Source organism: Polistes fuscatus, unplaced genomic scaffold, assembly GCF_010416935.1.
Source record: "Polistes fuscatus isolate 324 unplaced genomic scaffold, CU_Pfus_HIC Scaffold1, whole genome shotgun sequence".
In the NCBI taxonomy this organism is placed as follows: domain Eukaryota; kingdom Metazoa; phylum Arthropoda; class Insecta; order Hymenoptera; family Vespidae; genus Polistes; species Polistes fuscatus.
The window spans coordinates 4,980,574-5,002,051 of NW_025112997.1; the positions used below are offsets into that span (position 1 = coordinate 4,980,574).

The following is a 21,478-nucleotide window of genomic DNA, read 5'->3' on the forward strand; positions in this document are numbered from 1 at the left end:
AAAATAAAACTACTTTTCGCATAACCTATTATATTCAAATTATTTATTCGTTCTCGAGTGAAAATGTGTAATAAATAAAATATCATTTGTGAAAATTGATATTTTAAAAGCACGAATAGATGGGAAATATTTGTTTGTGTTGTTTAACATAATTATGAATGAATTTTGATAATTAAATTACATTAATTAATCAACGTTGAGCTGTACAACGTTGAGGTTTATTTAACGCAATAGTAAATAGAAATGAAAACCAAAAAAGAAACGAATCGAAACAGATATTGCACTATGGGAATAAATGTTACTAAAAAAAAAAGTAAACTACCTGTATCGCCAACTGCACAGAATGATTCCAATAAGATAATAGAAATTTACATTCCTATTCGTTAACACGAATACACGATGCAACGATGAAAATTTGCGAACAAGAAGTAAGCTCGTAAAATGTTTAAATGCGAATATAACACAGATTTATTCGCAGGTAAGGTAATGAAAATGTAAACGTGGTAAATCATTGCATATCATCATTGATAAAATCGTCCAATTGAAATTAGATTTTTTCAAATTCGAATTGAAATTGCATTTTGTCATTTGCATTTTCTAAATGCCAAAAATTTGTATTCACGAATCGAACATAATTTAATGCTACGAACAAAATTGAACTTGCCAATCAAGCTCGATAATAATGTTAGGACAAAAAAGTATTCGAACGTATTGCGTAATTATTGTTTTATCCAATAAAAATCGAAAAATTAAATGGAAATATTTCGCACGAATATATATAAAATAATCAACAATATACGTTATTTGCTTGCCGTGATATTGTTCCATGTTTCATATTAGATATAGTTAGCTTTGTGTGTACGTATATGTGTGTATGTGTATCTACCACGTATCACCATGTGTGTCTATACGTTAAGATCGTTTATTCTTGCCAGGAGAGCTTGTAACGATGATAGAAGGAGTTTAATTGCAACGCATATAGGTTCTTACCCCCTCCCCCCTTCCTACCCCTTTTCTCACACACTCCCTTTCTCTCTCTATCTCGCGTTAGAAGAGGAAAATATCGATTATCTTGTAAAGCAAACGTTAAAAAGATGGATGAGAAGAGGATGATGTTGAAAACTTCCATTTTGCGATATTTGAGAAGCCACGAAAGAAAGTGGATTAGACAGGATAGGAATATTATTTTTCAATTTCATTCGGGATAAGGAGTTTCGCTATTTTCATACGCCGTAAGCTTAAAAATTAAATTTTCTTCTTCTTCTTCTTCTTCTTCTTCTTCTTCTTCTCTTTACTCCTAGCGAGGAAACGATATTTTGTTATCCGGCAAGCGCGCAAGGGGGTTTAGGTATTTATATACCGTTGAAAAAAGATTGCACGGTAGTTGTTGTATTACTTGCTTCGAGATGATCGATCTGACAAAATAATTTCATTTTCAATAAAAATATTCTTTTCGAAATACAAAATGCAACACATATGATTAATATAATGATATTTCACACCATTATCGTCCCCTTATTATCCTTTTTCCATCTTTTCTTTTTCCATATTCTTATTTGTTTTTTTGTTTTCAATCTACTATCGATAATTGAATAAACCGATACGAGTTAAAACGATTTGCTTATCGATTTTGTTCAATAAAAAAAAAAGAAAAATGACGAGCCGGTTGGATGAAACATTTGAACCTTTCGTTACGGTACTTATATATATATTTTTACTTATTTTTTTTATTAAAATATATTTGTAATAGGATTCAATCATAGTACGAGTCAATTAGAATCGAGAAAAAAATACTCAACGGATGAAGTAAAATCTTTTTGCCGATTATAGTTAGCACACGTATACACGTCAATGGATGCCGACTATAGTCGGCACCCGTAACGAAACGGTTAAAAAAAATTTGTTCTTTTTCGTCGTTCGATTACCTTTGACACTGTTCTATCGTTTTCTTTCATTCTAATTTTTTATTTTGTTTGTTTTATTATCATTATTCCAACATTAAACGAGCAAGCAAAATATAAATTCGAATGATTTAGTATTCCCGTTCAAAAAGAAAAATGGCGTAGCGGATAGGGGGAAAAAGCATTCGTTCGTTCGAAGGATTGCGCCCTTCCTCCCTCCCCTCTCTTCCACCCTCATAAAAAACAAAAAAGATAATTTTTTGTCTTCTCTCGTCAGGATTACCCAACCAACCGTTCTACCATTTTTGTCTGGTAAAACGCGAAAGAGAAAATCACGGCGGTACGCGTTTTTTTGCTCGTCTATAGGGGCGTACGATGAATAGGGGTCTCTCATCTTTGATAAAAAAAAGAAGAAAAAAAAACAAATTGATGGGGGGGGGGAGAGGCGAAAAATAGAAAGAAGACTCGCGTTGTTTAATCCGCTCATTATCTCGACGAATGCCAAGTGTACCAATATGATGGTTTATTAACTTATCATCCTTTACTTTTTGCCGTCATTCATTTACGTCTCTTCTTCCAATAGAAGAAGACTCGTGTAATCGTTCTTTGTGGTTGGTAGATAGAAAGAAAGAAAGAAAGAGAAGAAAAGAAAAGAAAAGAAAAAAGAAAAAAATAAATAAAAATTGGAAAAAAGAAAACTGTGCGACGAGATTTATCGCAAAGGGTTGGTAAATTTACTTAAAGAGGAAAGAAAAGTAGAGTAGAAGAGGAGAAGGAGGAGGAGGAGGAGGGGAAGGTAAAAAGGGGGTAGGAGGGGAAGGGAAAGAAATACAGTATAGCGTTTTTCGCATCGATCGATCGAACGTTTGTTTGAAGGAAAATGTTGCTTGAAGATGAGAAAAAGAAAGAAAAAAATAAGCGAAGCTTTTATCGGAAAAACTTACTCATTAAATCGATATCTCATGCCGTTCGTGAAACGTATTACTATTACTATTACGTATAACAGGATCTCGACTATTTCGAAAATAATTGCACTATTACCGAAGCTGATTCGCATCCCTCCTCTGTGTGTTTCACCATGCACGAGCAAAAGCTTTTGAAAAATATCTTCCAATCTATCCCCCATAACGTATCATTTCATTTGACAGATCGTACGTGTTACATGATTTTCTTTCCTTCGTGGAAAAAATATGCAAAAGAAAAACAAACAAAAATATATATATATGGTTAATATTTTATGATTAAAATATGTATACATATATAAGTCTGGCGAGGGGTTGTTTCGTTGTCTTTGGATAAAAAAAAAGAAAAATTCGTTGGATCTGAAATACGGAAAAGGGAATAGAATGAAACGATAGAATGGAATGCTTTAAGCACTACAGTGTACAGTGTCGTGTAATACTACACTATAGTATCGTTGAGTTTTAAAATATTTCCAACTGAGCTCTGAATACGTAACAAATTTCTAAAAAGTAACATTCGACGATGTAAAGAATACCCATTAAAAAGAATATAATAATAATGATAACAATAACGACAATTTATTCTACTTGAAATAAAAAACCTAGGGAAGAATCTAGTTATATCACAAATTTATATAAGAGAGAGTGTTAAGATTCTCATGTTGAATGTCAACGAATACCAAATACGTTGATGAAACTCAAATATTTGGGTATGTTCTTATACATTAATATTTCTGACATATACTAAGCGATCATGTGAGTCTTGATAATCTTAAATTTCGGTCTTTCACGGTAACATATATATAAAAAAAGAAATCATCAATAGATGCAGAGAAAATTCAATAAAATTTAAACTTGAAAAAAGAAACAAAAAGTATTACATTGTATAATCATAAAACCGGATACAAAGTAGCTCCATTCCGTTTGGCAAAGACTTTTCGAAAAATTCATAAACGTGATCCCATGAAAAATAAGTTTGAAAGAGAGAGAAAGAGAGTACGGTATTCGAACGATCTCGAAAGTTGTAGAACCAAATAAATCGCACGATCGAAAGATAAGTTTTACCCGTAATAGTGGTAGTAGTAGTAGTAGTAGTAGTCGTTGGTAACGACGCACAAAGTTCGCACAAAAAGGTTCCTTTCCATGAGGAGGACAACGACAACAACCGAGGAGGAGGATCCGTGAAAGGAAGCTACGATCGTTGTCTGTGCGATCGAGCAGACTAAACAATTTCTAGATAAACTTTCTCGTAGAAAGTTGAAAGCTTAGGGTAATGGTGCTGGTGGTGCTGCTAGTAGTGGTGGTGGTGGTGGTGGTGGTAGTGGTGGTGGGGATAGTTTGGGAAGTGGATTGGGTGGAATTGTTGGAGGGATGAGGGACGAGTTTGTGGTGATAGGTTGAGGGAAAATCCTGGAACTACGACTACGACGAATCTCTCTCTCTCTCTCTTTCTCTCTCTTTAAGAAAACGTGCAACTTCATATTTTTCTTTCGAAATTTAACGAGGAAGAAAATACGATAAATAAGAGACGCGTAAAAACGGGAGAGGAGGGCAGGGTAAAGGTAAAGGAAATACGTTGTTCCAAGTGCAGACTAGTATGCCAAAAAGAGAGGAGGGTAGAGGGGAGAGAGAGAGAGAGAGAGACTACAGTTTGAGATATAAGATTACGCGAGTTTTCCACTCGATCGTCTTTCATCTTCTTTTCTTGTATACTAGCAAAGTTTTCCTTCCTCCCTCTTTCTTTTCCTCTTCTCCTTCGTTTTATTTATTTTCTTTTTTTTTTTAATTTTTTTTCCCCTTTCTTCTGCTCTAACCAAGGCTATAATCTCAAGGTTTTCCCTATATTAACGTTGCCACACTTACGACGTCTATATCTCAGGGATGTTTTCCCTCCTCCCCGTATTTCATCATGCTGCCCCACGTATTTATCGCGATAATAAGAAATATCGATCGATTTTATCATTGTCGATCACTTGCGATCTATCACTTTTTTCCTCCCGATTAATTAGTTCTTAAACGCGTGGATAAAATAAAACAACCTCGATAATGACATAGTAGTTCATACCTTGTCGTACGTTTAAGATGCAACCAAGTGAATTGTTGTTGTTTTTTTATTCTTTTTCTCCTCCTTCGTTTTTTTCTTGTTATTTTTTGTTTGTTTGTTTGTTTTAGTTTCGTAATAAAAGGATTAACAATCACGTACGAAATATAACTTGTTTATTATCAGCCTGTCTTCATCTATTTCCTACCTTGTGTACCAAGTTGGTATTGTTAGGGTTACGGTCAGCCCCCACAACCGTCCCTCATTCTAAATAATTCCTATCCGGAACGAAGCTAACAACAATATTGAAAGTCGTCAACTCTTACCGTTAACAAATTATTCCGACATTATAGCGTTTAAACGTACCAAAGTTAGGCTTCGAGTGAATTAATAATCGACCAATAATAGTGTTCGTACATACGTTTAGTATAGGGTAGAATATGTTTTAGATTTTCTTTTTTTCTTATCATTCCAATTAATAAATGATCTATCTATCGTTGTTAAAACAAGATTATTGAAATATATATTTGAAATGTGTTTAAAAAAATAAAAAGAAAATAAATGAGCAATCGTTGATAGTTGACGAGAAGGTAGGAGGAAGTTGATGAACCAAATTGAATATTCTGGATACGTAAACTGCATAGGTAACGCACTTAAACAAAGCCAAGTACATGGTAGTACTTGATCCCATGAGATATAATCGGTGAGAGGTAAGCTGTCCTTGTACTAGGTCTCGCATGTAGGTATACCGAAACTCTCGTTCAGTGTCGACGTTCTCAAATATAAATATTTGCTCGTGCTGAGATATAGGGATTCGTGACGGTGTTGGTTGGAATGTGTTCTATCCCTATCTCTCTCTCTCTCTCTCTCTCTCTTTGTACCATATCCACAATGTTCGGCATCAAAACGCATTCGTAATTGAAGTTGAACGTGTAACCGTTTCTAAACTTACTTACTAACATAAGAATACTAAAATGTTTCTTTAATTTGACTGATTTTCGCATAGATCTAATGTGAGATTAACTCGTTAAAAATATTTGAACTAATCATTTTGTCCGTTTTACGATGTTACCCCCGATCTATGCTAACAACATCAAACGATTTTTTTGTTAATTCCTAGAAAACAACTTTGTGTTTATATCTTGCTTTGATTCAAATGATTGCATTGAGATATTACGTTAATTCTAAAAATTATATTATTTTCTAAAGATCCGATGAGTGTTTGTTCGTTAAAAGAATTTACACGAATCATTTTGTGCAACATTATTCCATTCTAAGAAAAGATTCCTTTTTCTTTTAATTTATTTTTTTCCAAGAGCTAACTATCTGCGTATTTGTTCTGTAATTAAAAGGGTTGTCTTATTAAAAGTAGTAACAATTCATTAACTTAAAAAATTTACTTTCTTTACCCCCACCCACCCGATAAATCTTACACGCGAATAATTTCGTGTCGTTTACGATTAGTTTGAAGATAAACAAATATTTCTTTTTTTAATAATGTTTGTTCTATGTTACCGATGGTAATCGAGAGAGTATCGTTAGTATAGTAATACCTTTAAGGGACGCTAGGTTTCGAACTAGGCGTCATCCGTTGTTGTCGTTGTCCCTTGTCGTTTGGGGATAATTTCTGAATACACACACACACACACATATTTTCGGATTAAACATTTCGTTGGTTGGTTGGTTAGTTTGGGGTGCGGCCAATGCATAAATTAGCTCAGTTTATCGTTGGCAAAGATCCGATTCAAGCGATAAAACTTGTAATGGCATAAACGAAATAGTTTATCTGATTATAAAATGACGAAGTCACCTTTTCTTCTTTAGGAAGAAAACACCTAATAGGCCTTGTAATTGTCCTACCAAGTAGTCAATGATTCCCCTCCCCCGATTTTCCATTTATCTACTTTTATCTAGATCTTTCCTTCCATTTAACAAAATATCTTTTCCCGTTTTTTACAAAGCTCTGAAGATGAATTAAAAATCGTATTATTTATTACATTTTTTATTCTATAATTATTATCTAACGTTAAACCAAACGAGAGACAACGAAATATGTAATTGGATGTAACTATATAGGTTTTTCTTTCATTTTTATCTTTTCATGAAGTTTCACAACATTAATATAACGAGATTGCTAATTCTTAATTTAATCTGATTTGTATTAACATTATTATTATTATTATTATTATTATTTTTATTTCCAATTATGATTTGATTTAATATCCTTTTACGATCGTAATATATCTATATTTGAACATTTCTCTTATTTATCGAGTAATATATGCAAATAATTAAATAATCGGTCATACATATTTATGTACCAAAGTTACCGGAATACGAGTGGGAAACAAGAAAAAAAGAAAAGATAATTAATAAGAGAAAAGAAAGAAACGTTAATAAGCAAAATGGAAAACGTTAATTTTGCCTCTTTGACGAAATCCTCTCCGTATAATACGATAAGCTAATTATATTAAATATAATAATAGAACATATTTATATATATGTGTGTTCGTGCGCGCGCGCGCATACGCTCGCGTATAGAAATACAAATATGGAATTTATCGATATTGTGTCGTGCAAGCTTCCTTTATTTATTTATTTTTTTTCTTCTTTTTCAAACGTTTGATCATTTTTATCAAAAAGGAATCCGATAAAACGCCGTAGGCAAGCTTCGATCATAAAACGATGTTACGAGAAAGATTTGTGGTGTAGCTATCTGGCGATAGCTACTATGCGAAACTGCTGTGGACCATTATTGAGAATTATTATTATACGTTAAATTTTGTCATCCTTCTCGAAAACAATCCAGAACGCCAGATATTATACTCTTAAAGATTGAAACCCCTATCGAATAATTTTAATCGAATCATATTTACGAATAATTATTTTATAGGTTAGGATCGTCGCACGACAAATCGCGAGAAATACCCGATAAGTTGAATTGCATCAAATTTAACGATTCGAAATAATAATAAAATAGATAAGATTTTGTTCGACAAATAAAAAAAATCTGTCTAAGTTAATACGAAGTGTTTTTTTATATAAATACCCTACCTCAATCATAGAATTGATCGTATAATCGAATTGGGAACTTTTGATTGGTAGTGTACATCATTAAATTGTATAACCACGTAGAATATGATATTATATAGTCCGTACTTAAGCGAATTTCGATTAAATGATAATACGAGCCGACAGATGAGTTGACCTCGAGGGATATTGACCTTACCAGCCGCAAAGGGCCGAGTAATTGTTGAGGTTAATTCCTGTTTGTGCCATTCGCCGCAATCTAACCTCCGTCAAACTATCGTAACCTCGATCCCCTCTTAGTCTACCTACTCGCGCTATCGAACTATCTCTTCCTAAATACCCTATCCTTCGCTAATTTAGTTCCCCGTAGGGCGCGAACCCTTTACTAACCTAAATGTGCTCATTGCACAAATCCGCACCCGCGTACTTACAAAATTGGTTCAACTTTAATCCCTTACTCACACTTACTCAACTTTGTCTATATACTCTATCATTAGTAAGGCTAATCTGACTATCCCCCCTCCCCTCCCCTTCTCGAATCATCCCCCTAACTCTGACGCAACCCTGATGCTTCTTTCTCTTTCGATTTTCCGTCAATTAAATGCTATTATAATATTTACTACGATTTAATCCATTTATCATTCCCCTATGATTTTAACACTCCCGTTTAATTTTTATTTACTTCCACACCCTTCCCCATCCCCATCCCTCGATATGACGTAAAACTCTAACTTGAAATAAAGAAATTAATGAAATACTTATCATTGTAAATAGTATACACATTGTCGATTAATATTTTTTCGTACATTCATTTTGTTTTCATTTGGAAATAATTCCAATATTAGGAAAAGTTAATTAATTGAATTTTTAAACGCGTATCAATATCCTATTATCCTTCGTAATTGGCAGATTCTTATTTTTAGACCGTATCGTGTAATACTTTATTGTCGTTTTAGAATAAAAGATGTTTGTCATTAAAAAATGATGAACCACCCCCCCCGTCCCTTTTGCTGCTTCAAATTTTTCTGTATCCTGTATATGTTTTATAAAACATCCGTTAACATAACGATCGAGTTATTTCACAGAGAGACGACTCGATGATATTCTGATCCCAGGGTTTCAACCTCGTTCCGATTCTACACTCATTCGGGAATGTTGTCTCTTCTCTTTACATCGTAACTCTTTTGTAAACTCTGCGGTTGCGTTAGAGTCACCAGGCGCTTAAAGCTTTACCAGTTTCTATGCTACGTTGTGGGTTGTATATACCGTTACCATGAATGCCACCCCCTACCTTCCACCCTTTACCTAGTGATCAAACCTATTCTCTCTTTTTTACTTCCTATTTTCCTACACCTCTACTTCCCCACCCCTTCATATTTTTTTGCTTTTGTTTTTAATACGTATTTCTTTTTCTTTTTCTTCTTTTGCCTCGTCATAATTTTCTCTTTGTCCAAGCACAAATTTCTTTTATATCGAGATTAAATTTTTCAATAAAATAAAATTAAGGTCAAAAAACAATTTCAATGTTTCGGTAATGAAAAATGATCGATTGAAAAATTGACCGAGGAAATGGATGTATGTTTTTTGTTTTGTTTTGTTTTATCTTTTTTTTTATCGAATATTTACACCCCCAAACGTTGTTATATTTTTGAAAAATAAAGAAATAATGGTTTATTCCGACGTTGGGTTGTATACATTTGATAAAATATTATTCCTCGGTATAATAACGGATTTCAATGCGTCAGTCGTGTCAATATTTCTTTGTATTTTTAGGAAAATGTTTATTAACGAATTACACCCAGCAAATAATATATATCTCTAGTTTCGATTATTTCTCTTATAATTTTATACTTATACCAACAAACCTTTTTGTTCTTGGTTAATATAAATGCAAGAAATGATTATTACTTCGTTTCTTTCTTTCTCCATGAAACCAATTAATAATTGGTAATCTCGTTGTAATAATGCAAGGAAAAGAAAAGGAGAGAGAGAAAAAAGAAATAAAAAATAAAGTATACAAAAGCAAACGTTTCAATATATTTTGAAACGTATATTCAAAACGGAAACCAATGCGAATGCATCAGGTGATTTGTTCGAAATGTAATTTTTGTTTTATGTACAAAGACCTTCGATACCAATCTTACTCCAAACTTTTAGATTATTTAAAACGTTCTAGCAAAAAATATTTCAGACGTGATTTAAAGTTTTATTTTTGGTGTATTTCGATTTATCAAATAATAGTTCTTTTCGTATATGTATTTTGTCATATTTTACATTATCGTAACAAATATTAATACAGTAGCAGGTAAAATAAAATGATGTACTATTTTATATAAAGAATATGTTAAGGAAACGTTAACGTGAAAATTGTTTCTTTTTATATTTTTATTTGAAAGATGCAAAACTCAAGTTTGAATGGTTCAATTTTTAAAAATAAATGCACTTTGATATATACTAATCGTTACAGTAACAACGCGAGAAATATCTGAAAAATAGAATACTTATTCTTCAATTTATTCTTCAAATTTCTTCGAATTCTAAAATACAAAAAGAAAAAAGAAACAAGAAAGAATAGTCTTTATATTTACCAATCGAAATAAATTAAAATTACTTTCCGTATGCAACATAATGTTTACGAATAATAATGATTGGATCTATATATATATTTGTAAAAACTATTACCGAGATACGAAAATAAAAACGAGTCTCGAGTTCAAGATAGATGTTTTATATTTTATACATTGATGCGAGTGTTTATGTATTATAAAAACTCGTCTTTTGGGAATAAAGATTCTTCTCGAGCAAAGGTTTAAAATAGAATATACATATATATATAGAAAAGGCGCGTTTACATCTTCGATATTCTCGATATTAATTTCAAAGCTACGGGCAGCAACAGCAGCATCGTACAAGAGAGCAGAGAAAATAAATCGGCTTTCAGAAGCAGAAGAACCGTACACTAAACCGTCGATAACAGGGTCCACTGTTAAAGGTAATACTTGCGTTTATAACGAAGGAATCTTCCTAAATGTATTCAATATTCTGAAGTAATGACAGCACTCACTCGTGTATTGATTTCTTTTTTCTTTCTCTCTTACGTTTTTCTTTTTTATTTTTTGTACATTCCTTTCCACTCCCAGCCCCCACCCACCCTCTTATACTGGAAACAAACGTTATCACGTAATATCAATATCGTTGCAGTGAGAAAGCCGGTTATTTTTTTTAAAGAAATACAAGAAAATTAAAGGGACTCACACACCAAGAAGGAACAATGATTGTGCTGTTTACGTTGTAGAAAATTGAAAACATGACTCGACTCGATCGATTTGCCGATCATAAGTAAAGTTTGATTATAAACCCCTCCCACCCCACTCGAATACGTATATTTTATTTCTTCTTATTTTTTGTTTTTGATTACGATTCAACACAATCATCAAATCCGTACCAATCTTTTACATTGTTTAAACCATTTTTTCTAAAAAAAAAAAAAAGGTAAGAATCGTTAACTTTAAATTTTAATTCGATCCTGCATTTTTTCTTATTTTTTTTTTTATTATTTTCAATTGTCCAAACGTCGAAATACTTTATTTTTCCCTGTAAAACAGATCTCACGTATAGGCAGACATTTATTTCTATTAATTAGAAAAAATAATATTCAATAAATTATGATTTATTTAAAAGTTTGTCAGTAAAAGAAACGTGGAAATTATTTATCGAAAAGTTCGAAAGATGAAGAGGGAAAAAGTGATAAGTTGAAGGGTGGGTAAAGGATAAAAAGGAAGGTAGGAAGAAGAAAAAAGGAAGAATATCGCAGAGAAGTTGGTTTGAATTTCTTGAGAGAAATTATACCGTTCAATTTTCAAGGTAAAGTCGTTAATTAGCGTTCTACCGATAAATTTCCTCCTAATCCTCCTTCTCCTCCTCCTTCCCCTCCTACCTGCACGTAGAAAGTGTATGTATCATGACACGCGGTCAATTTGCATAGATATAATTTACATAGGTGTATGCGTTTGATAACGAGATCCTTGGATTATCGTAAATAACATCAAAGAAAAATTTTAACTAACGACGTCTCGTTCAATTTTTCCTCTCTGAAAAAATAAAAAAAAAAATAATATGTCGTTTATAAAATATCGTTTCGTTATTCTTACTTCGTCTAACAATAAGTTACCGTAATTATTTAACCGAATTAACGGTGAAAACATATAATACAATATCGACGAATTTTGCTTAACAAAAAAGAAACGATCAATATTTAACTATCAAAAAAAGTTATTTCGCGATTTTGATCGTGGCATCGAAGAGAATCGGCGCGCTTTTGGTTTGAATCCAAACATTTGGAAACGTTTGAATTTCTCCAAAAAGATAGCAATTCGATAGGGTCGTATTTGAGAGAGAATGCTTTGTTGAAGGGCCGAAATCGAAAATGAATTCAATCCTCGAATGCACGGTTTACGGTTCAGACGAACGATAAATCTTGAAAGGATGGATAGCCACCATTTGCTACCCACGATCTCATTCTCTCTCTCTCTCTATATATATATATATATGTGCGTATGTGTATATGTGTGCGTGTGCGTGTGTGTGTCGAATGTACCGATCTTCTTCGATCGTAAAAAAAGATCGATAGCTTTTTATTTCGGACCTTCCGTAGAAAATAATTTATTGTTAGTGGTCACATACGATAGTATCGATTTATACTAGTGTGAACCCTATATATATATATACATATATATATACATATGTATAACAAATCCCATGATAGTTTGGGTTTACACACGCAAATTCTGACTTCTCGCATAGAACGTGCCAGTTAATCCTAACGACTGGATCGAATCGATAACACGGGCTCGTTAGTACCTAAGCTCCCACATTTCGATTATAGGCTATCTAATGTACCTTGTTAACGTTGTTACCCTAGTCATTCTACATTCCGATCGCGAAATCGCATGCACCGATACCTAACTGCGAAGACACAGCTACCCCCCACCAACTCTCCTCCTTTCCTGTACGGACGAATATTCGTTCTTATTTAACAACAACAATGACAATGTTCAATCTTAATATTCAAAAGTATTTTAAACTTAAGTTTGATTATACATCGTCATAGATTCGTTTGTGAAATATTTGACTCGCCGATTAGGTGCGTGCGTGCTTGTGTGTGTGCGTTAGTACGTACTCTTCGGATGCCACAGTTCGCATTTCAAAAATTGATACCGATTGCGTACATCTATCACTATCTTCTTTCTATTTTCTTCAATTTCATTTAATTTTGGTTTATTTTGTTTTGTTTTAAATCTCTGACTAAAATCCCAAAAGTTTTCCCATAGAAACTCTATTATCGACTAATCAAGACTATCGATAACCTTTGACAAAAGTGCCAAAATTTCTCTAATAGAAACTTTACTATCGACTAACCAACGTTATCAATCACCCCTACGTAATTTTCGATTTAATTAATAATGTATATATAGAATTTGAAAAGTTCAAATTCGATCCTTTGATCCTAACCAGTAAACCAGGTACCACGACATGCAATTTTACGCTGTGACACGTAATTCGACCACGCCCTTCGGTACAAACAAACACACATACACACACACATATACAACAAACACTTTATCGATCGTACCCTTTGCTCGATCACCGTAAGTAACCTTACGAATGAAAAAGAACACAAAACAAATATCGAATTCATTATTATCAATCTAGACCAATTTCTCGGTGGAAGAAAAAGAAAAAAAGAAAAAAACAAAAAAAGAAAAGAAAAAAAGAGAAAATGTGATTCGTAACGAAGGGCAAAAAGAAAAAACTTACCGGAGTGAATACCTCTGTGTGAAGGTGCCGCTGGTGCGGGGGGGAGCCCGGTAATGCTATAAAGCATTTGCCCGCTGCCATATTTGTGAGCGATGCAATGGCAAGGAGTAGTGGGGGTAGGCAAAGAACCAATGGCGATTCCCCCGGCGGCGACAGGAACGGCGGCACTGCTACCGACGACGGAAATTTCGTCGAGTTCGTGGCCGCTGTCGTAGTGACATAATCTTGTAGCACTGGTGCTTGACCCTGCTGAACCGACGACGTTAACGTCACCGATGAATCCATCCGAGCGTGTACTTCCTCCCCCCCCGCCAACGGATCTACCACCGCCACCTGTTCGGCCCCTAAGCGACTGCACCAGTCGCTTGGCGCCCGAAGACATTCCACGCAGGTGATCCAGCTTTCTTCCTCTTCTCTTTCCTTAATACCACCGAGACCAACTATAAAGTACCCGAAATAATCGAGCACCCCTAATAAAATAATCCTATTCTCTTTCCTATCCAGAATGGCTGCCGGCCGATGACACTCTTCCAACCAACCAACCCCCACCCACCGATGTCACCGACCGTATCCTCTTCTTGTTACCTTTCTTCCGGTCATCCTCCCCTCCCCTTCTTCTCTTCTCCCTACCCCTCACTCGCTCACACTCTCACAACCTTTGTCCGCGTAAACTCTCTCTCCTCTTCGACTATATTATTTTTATTCAACGATTCCAACTTTCGTCGAGCTATCGATCAATTTAACTTTCCGATTATCCGAAGTATCTACCTCTCTTCTTTTCTGTTCTTTTTTTTTTTTTTTTTTTTATTTATTCATTCGAACATCGAAGATCCGATATACGATCGTAAATGAAGGGGGAATAATAATACTACGACGATTTTCACGAAACAAACTCGACGACGGAAGGACGGATTTGAGTGATCGATCAGCATCTCTTTTTCTTTCTTCCTTTCTTTCTTTCTTTCCTTTTTTTTCTTTATCTATCGACCCTTACGGTGACTGATATATTTTTTTTTCTTTAATCCCCAAAGCCCTTGACAAACCATTCTATTTTTTTCTTCCTCCTCCTTCTTTTTCTTCTTCTTCTTCTTGTTTTTCTTATTGTTCTTCTTCTTAGGAATCGAGTAACATGCAACAAGTGTCTCGCGCGCCTACCCCTGGTGTTCCTTCGACGAAACGCAAACGATTTTCCTTCTCGTACTACGACGAGGACCTACGACGACGACGACGATGACGACAACGGGGTGGAGATCCTCTTCTTCTTGTCTAGAATAGAAAGAAAAAGAAAAAAGAGAAAAAAACAAAACGGATTAACGTCGTAACTCGTTAAACTCGATACACTCAACTTAATCCCGGAAATCTGGCAAATCTGATTTATTATTTATCAAACGAACGTCCAGTGACGTCAACAATTAGAAGGCTAGGAGAGAGGGGAGGGCAGAACAACTTTTACGTACGTCAAACTTTCAGAAAGAAAAAAAAATACGTGTTGTAACAAACATCAATTTCTTTCGTATTAACGTTAACGTTTAAGCGTGTGTATGAAATTGTGCATATTACTGGACCAATAGAAAATGTCAGGGAAAAAAGGAGATTTTTTTTTAAAACGCAAAGAAGTCTAGCGTGTAAATCAACGAGTAGTATCGATGAGCATTTTTCTCTCTCTCTCTCTCTCTCTCGTGGCACGGTTCGAGCTTCGATTGTTACTGCATCTCTCTCTCTCTCTTTTTCTCTCTCTTTCTCTTCGTTCCCTCCTTTCTTGACACGACAAACGCGTCACTCAGCGAAACTGTGTGTATGACCGATCATTTACAATCGTCCTGAACACTCTTTCTATTCAACTTCGATACCTACTGACTTACTTCATTTTTTTTTTTTCTTTTTTCTTCTTCTTCTCTTCTTTTTGTACTCTTTTATCATTGATCAAAGTCTTAACTATTTTGTATAAACAAAAATATATATATTATTTTTCTATCTGAAGAGAATTAAACAAAATGTGGCTAATGTAAGAGTAATTCGATTCAATTTAATTTCTTTTAACCGGTGTATTTGACTGGGGATTGAAAACAAACGAAATAAATATCCAAATTATTGTTCATTTGTGTAAGAAAATCGATAGGAATCATTGATTATAAATAGAACATAAAAATTCTATCTGAGGAGTTTTCTTTTCTCTTCAATTTTTTTATTTTGCCAATTATACAAAATTATGTAATTTTTGTAAATTAACTTAACGTTTAACTAATTAAACAAATTATTTCTTCTCTTTGCGTCGCACTTTATGTTCATATATATATATATATATATCCTGTCTTTCTACTTATTTTTTATTTATTTTTAATAAAATAAAATAAAGACGATTACTTTTTAATAAAATAAAATATAGACGACTAAGTCGTTTTTCGACTTTGCGAATTAAAACGTTAAAATATATCACCAACCGGTCTAACATCATCGCAACTATAATAAAATTTTAAGTTATTCCCTTTTCTAAATTATGTACGAATTCAAGACCAGGAAGATGCGTCAAAGAGACACGCAGTACGCGCAATATTTATGACCACCCATCCTCGTAAGTGTTTTTTGCACGTTTCTCTAAACGGAAAAAGAAGAAAAAGAAGAAGAAAAAGGAGAAAAAGAAGGAAAAAGAAACAAAACAAAAATAAAAAGTAAGCCTACTTCGTGAAATATCGTAATCACGGATATGATGAATCATGTCGTCGAGAGATGACGAGGGGTGAGAAAGAGTGACATAGAGTAGGGGAGGGGCAGGGGGAGGAGGTTACAGAGAAAAGAAAAAGAGGATAACCATTTTTCAGAGAAACGTATTTCTCAAATCATAATAGAAAAAGAAATAGAAGAAGAAGGAAAAAGAAGAAGAAGAAGAAGATGGAAATATGCTTTTGCTTGGTCGGACGCAACGAAACGACCCACCCCCATCCTCCACCCCCCCGCTTTTTATTATTACGATACCACATTTTTACTCAACTCTCATTTCTCGACGCACTTTTCACCCTTTTAAATTTCTTTCCCTGCTATTATATAATATTATATTGCGAGAAGGAAAAATGGGAGAGGAAAAAGTAAGGTGTTAAGGATTGAGGAGTGAGGGGTGGGTGGGGGATTAAATGGCCGGTGGACTTTTTTCTTAAACTTTTTTAGAAGAAATCTCCGAGCGGATGTGCCGGCCCTGCCCCAAACCCCCACCACCACAAACCCCTTTACCACCAAACGAATCAAATCAAATATCGAAACGAACGATACAATAAAAATCAAATGATTATGATTATCGATATAGTTATCAAAAATTATACTTACTTTCATAGAAATATATGATTCATAAAGAAAAAGAGAGAGAGAGAGAGTGGGAGGATTTCTCAAAAGTAATAATATTTTAACGAGAAAATTACTTCGAAATTATACGCGAAGTAATAGATCGATCGATAGATCGATTTATAGTAATCGAGAGTCGCGATTGTTGCTAGAATAGATAGGAACCTAAACGCGAGACCTGTTCACACATCGTTTCTCACAATACATTTATTAGAACACCTATCGACACGCGCTAATGGATCGTTTAAGTGTGTGGGGGCGAGGAGGTAGGGTGGGAGTGGGTGTAAGTGTGGGTGGGGGGTTGTATACATGTACACGAGTTTACACGCACTAAAGAGATTATCGACGTTCGGCATCTCGTCGTTTTACGTGTCGTCGTAGAGTAGACCACCCTCATATACCACCTCGTTGCACGTAACATCCCTCACCCTCCCCCAACCACCAAACAAACGATATTTCTACTTTCTACGATTTCGATTGTCTTTTTTAATTGCAATAATTAAATCAATTCATTCATTTCGTCAACGAAATCGATTCTTATTACAGGATTACGTTAGACGCAATAAAAATTCTAGGACTTTACCTATAGTTTGATATCGAAACCTATATTCGGATTATAGCGTTACATTTTATTCGCGTAGCGAATTTATTACACCTTCTCTACCTCCCCCCCCCGCTCACACCGATCCGTTGTTACGCGAATTGTGCGACAGCTGTGTCTGTGTGTTTTTTTATTCCCGTTCGAACGATAAACCTTTGCTTTTTATTTTTATTTTTATTTATATATATATGTATATATATATGTATAGTTTTGGTTCTGCGTCACGTTTTATATTCGCTTGTCTTTTAAAACAGAAAAATATAAAAAGAAAAAAATAAACGCGAACGAGTGGCAAAGGTAGTTTGATCTCGCTCATAAAATATCTTTCGCGTTGTAAATTTTCATTAGAATCGAACGCGTACCGTGAAACAGTTTTTATTCTCGAAGCGTGTACAGAAAAAAAAAACTTCTTTTTTTTAACACACACGAAAAATATATGATAATTGTTTAAAAATACTGAATAAGAAGATGATTTGAATTGAAATGAATTAAAAATAAATTGAAACCACTGAAGGGAAGGGGGGTAGTAACGATTGTTGACCATTTCAGTGCTTGCCCCAAAGACTCTTTAAGCCTCCAGGATCAGAGAATATGCGGGTAGCGAGAGTTTGTAAGTGACTGTTACTACTTCAATCTAATTTTAATGGATTAAAATGCAAGCAAAGCTTCCCAAATTCTGATTTCGTAATACGATCGCATTTCAAATCTAATGAATCGTAATAAAGCTCGACCATTGTTCCTTTACAACACCCTCTAAGAGTATTACACATATATATAAGCTCGCGCCCCAATAATACCAACCTGAACGGAAAATATTTGAAGGGGACGAAAAGGTAAAAGAAATCAAATATAAAAAAAAACAAGAACCTAGTGAAAAGAGGGAAGGGTGAATATAAATTCGAACCTTTCTGTATACGCAAACATACTAATATATCGTATATATATAATACCGACCTTTTATTTCTAACCTAAAAGTAGGTGGTATGTTCTAGGAATAGCAGTCAACCAGCCAACCAGCCAATCAGCCAGTCAGCCAGGTACTTGAAAATATTAGAAAAATATTTGAAAGGGGGATGAAAAGGTAAAAGAAATCAAATATAAAAAAAACAAGGACCTAGTGAAAAGGGGGAAGAGTGAATATAAATTCGGACCTTTCTATATACGCAAACATACTAAATATCGTATATATATATAATTCCAAATTTTTATTTCTAACCTAAAAAGTAGGTGGTGTGTTCTAGGAATAGCAGTCAGCCAGCCAGCCAGCCAGTCAACCAGCCAGCCAGTCAGCCAGGTACTTGGGTTCCAAATCGTCGAGAAAGAGGAAGAAGGGGAATTTGAAGAAGTAGGAGGAGGAGGGTAAAGGTCGTTGAGGATAATCCAAAAATAGAAGGGAAAAGGTTAAAGCGGAGGCGCCAGAAGGAGCAAGTCTACGACGAAGTTGTATTATTTAGGGCATTTAGTAGCGCTCGCGGACCTTTCCAGGATTGTCCGGAACTCGTCGGGAGTCGCCATAGCAACGAGGACGTTGTCCTTCTCTCTCTCTTTCTCTCTCTCTCTCTATCACACACATAAACACACGAGAGCGAGCGCGCGCGCGCCCGCGCACACATTCACATTATCTCATTTCTCTCCTAGCTCGTTCGTTCATTCACTCACTCGCTAGTTTCTATTCGTAGAATCGACACTTTAGTCGGCGTCTCGTTCGAGAGATATCTCGAGAATGATGATGATGATGATAAACCACTAAATTCTAAATTTACGCAACAATATTATATCAAATTTTGTTCTACTTCTAATTCAAATCCCCCGGCGCGGGTTTCTGATTTCTCCTCCGATTAATTTAACTGACAATCATAAGATAGAAATATAATAAAAAATAAAAATAATATAAAATTGAAGAAAATATATTTTAGGGTGAACCAAAAGTCCGTGAGTTGATTGTATTATAAATTGTATTATAAACTGAATAATGGATTTTTTTTGTAAAATTTATTTTGGAAATATTCATTTTAAAACGCGCGAACTTTTGATTCTAAATAAAATAAAGTAATAGTGTTCGCTACTCAATTTTCTAAAGTCTCGTTCTATAGGATATATAGAGTTTTTTTTTTTTAAATAGTTTATTCGCGTTACGAACAATATATGGAAGCGTCGGTAGGTTTAATGTTCGAGACATCTGACAATTTTTATTCAATTTTTCTAACAACAAAAAACACGTATTGCAAAATTCCTTTTAATCCACTGAACAAAACTCCCTTTCTTCCTTAAGGAGGTTTCAAGGTTAACAAGTAAGCGTTGAGATGCGTGTGGTAGAGTATTTTTTATACAAAAAAAAAATACAAAAAAACTAGAATTGAAATTATGCAAACGAATGCACTTACTGGCAACCCCCTAAGATCTATAGTGAATCCAACAATAAATCACAGAATTTAATCATGGATGAAGGTCTCGACATTTTGCGGAATTTCTATTCGTTGCCGCATACACGACGTATACGTACAGGGTTAATGCCAAAATTGAATAAGGAGAAAGCTTACTTGTTCTCTCTCTCTCTCTCTCTCTCTCTCTCACTCACTCACGTTTGGCGTGAAAACACCTTGATCTCTTTGGAATTTCGCGCTTACACGGTCTCTCTCTCTCACCATCCTCGTCGTCGTCTTTTATTCCGTCGGAATTCACCATGAACATCTTACAACCGAGCTTTAATCCTTCCTAAGTAATTTTATTTTGATGAGAAACCTTTTTTTATATATATGTCATTGTCCTAACACTGTTACACTTAATCTCGGCATAAACAAATCTCTTTTAAATTATAATTGTATATTATTATAAATATTTATTATATATTATTAATATATTAAATATATATTAATATAATAATAAAAAATATAATAAAAAATGTGTAATGTATACTATATATATTTAATAATAATAAAATAATAAAATAATACTAAATTAATATATATAAAATATTCAATTGTTCGGTCAACGTTAGCGTAAATTTTGTAAGTAATAATAATTTAAATTCGACGCTTTTTTTTCTTCGTAAATATTATTTAAACATATAAATATCAAATATATATATTCATTTAGAAATCTGTACGAACCTCTTCACGAGTAACGATAATAAATCATTTTCCTTGATAATTCGTTGAAAAATTTGATGGTACTATTTTAAACGAGTGTTCGTACATAAAAAGGCTTTTGTTTTATACTACAAACTCGTGACTACAAGCAACAACGAAATTAAACCAAAAAATCCTCGTTTTTCCAAAGTACTCCGAGCAATTTATATTTTCTGTCATAATTAGGAAATTAATTAAGTAACAAAAGTAAGTTCGAAATATTCTAATGGAAAAATGATTAAAGTACAAAGTATAATTAAAGTTTATATACCGGGGAAGGGGAAAACTGAGGATAAAATTTGTATATGCGTGAGATGGTTGGTATTAGGTAGAGAAAGCTTATGAGTTAGAAACGAATTAGGAATATTCTAATTGCTAAACGGGATAAAGCCTTTTGATAAAATAATTAGGAAAAGAAGGGAACATGCAATTAGAGAAAAAACACGATCGAAGTAATGGAACTATAGTTGTATAACAAAGGGTTTTTTTTCTTAATACGTATGTATATTTAAGTAGGTAAGTAAATAGGTGTGTGTGTGTGTCTGTGTATTTTGGAAGAGAGAGAAAAAGAAAAAAAAAAAAATAAAGAACAAGAAAAGGTCTGGAAAGAAAATCTACTTTACTTCTTATCTACGATCTCTCTTCTATTTTTCTTCCATACTTTT

The 21,478-nt window shown here is 34.0% G+C and overlaps 1 protein-coding gene across 25 annotated transcripts in view; it reads right to left on the reverse strand.

Annotated features, from left to right (window-relative positions):
• LOC122514354 (cyclic nucleotide-gated channel rod photoreceptor subunit alpha-like) overlaps positions 1-21,478 on the reverse strand; it is an 89,223-nt gene that overhangs the window by 55,721 nt on the left and 12,024 nt on the right. For 22 of the 25 annotated variants that reach the window (XM_043631240.1, XM_043631231.1, XM_043631203.1 and 19 more), the window contains one exon: positions 13,752-15,017. The exons of the other annotated variants lie outside the window; for them this stretch is intronic. In XM_043631240.1, coding sequence (XP_043487175.1) covers positions 13,752-14,133 — 382 coding nt within the window. In that variant the 5' untranslated portion in view covers positions 14,134-15,017. The remainder of the gene's footprint in view (positions 1-13,751; positions 15,018-21,478) is intronic. 25 annotated transcript variants of the gene reach the window in all.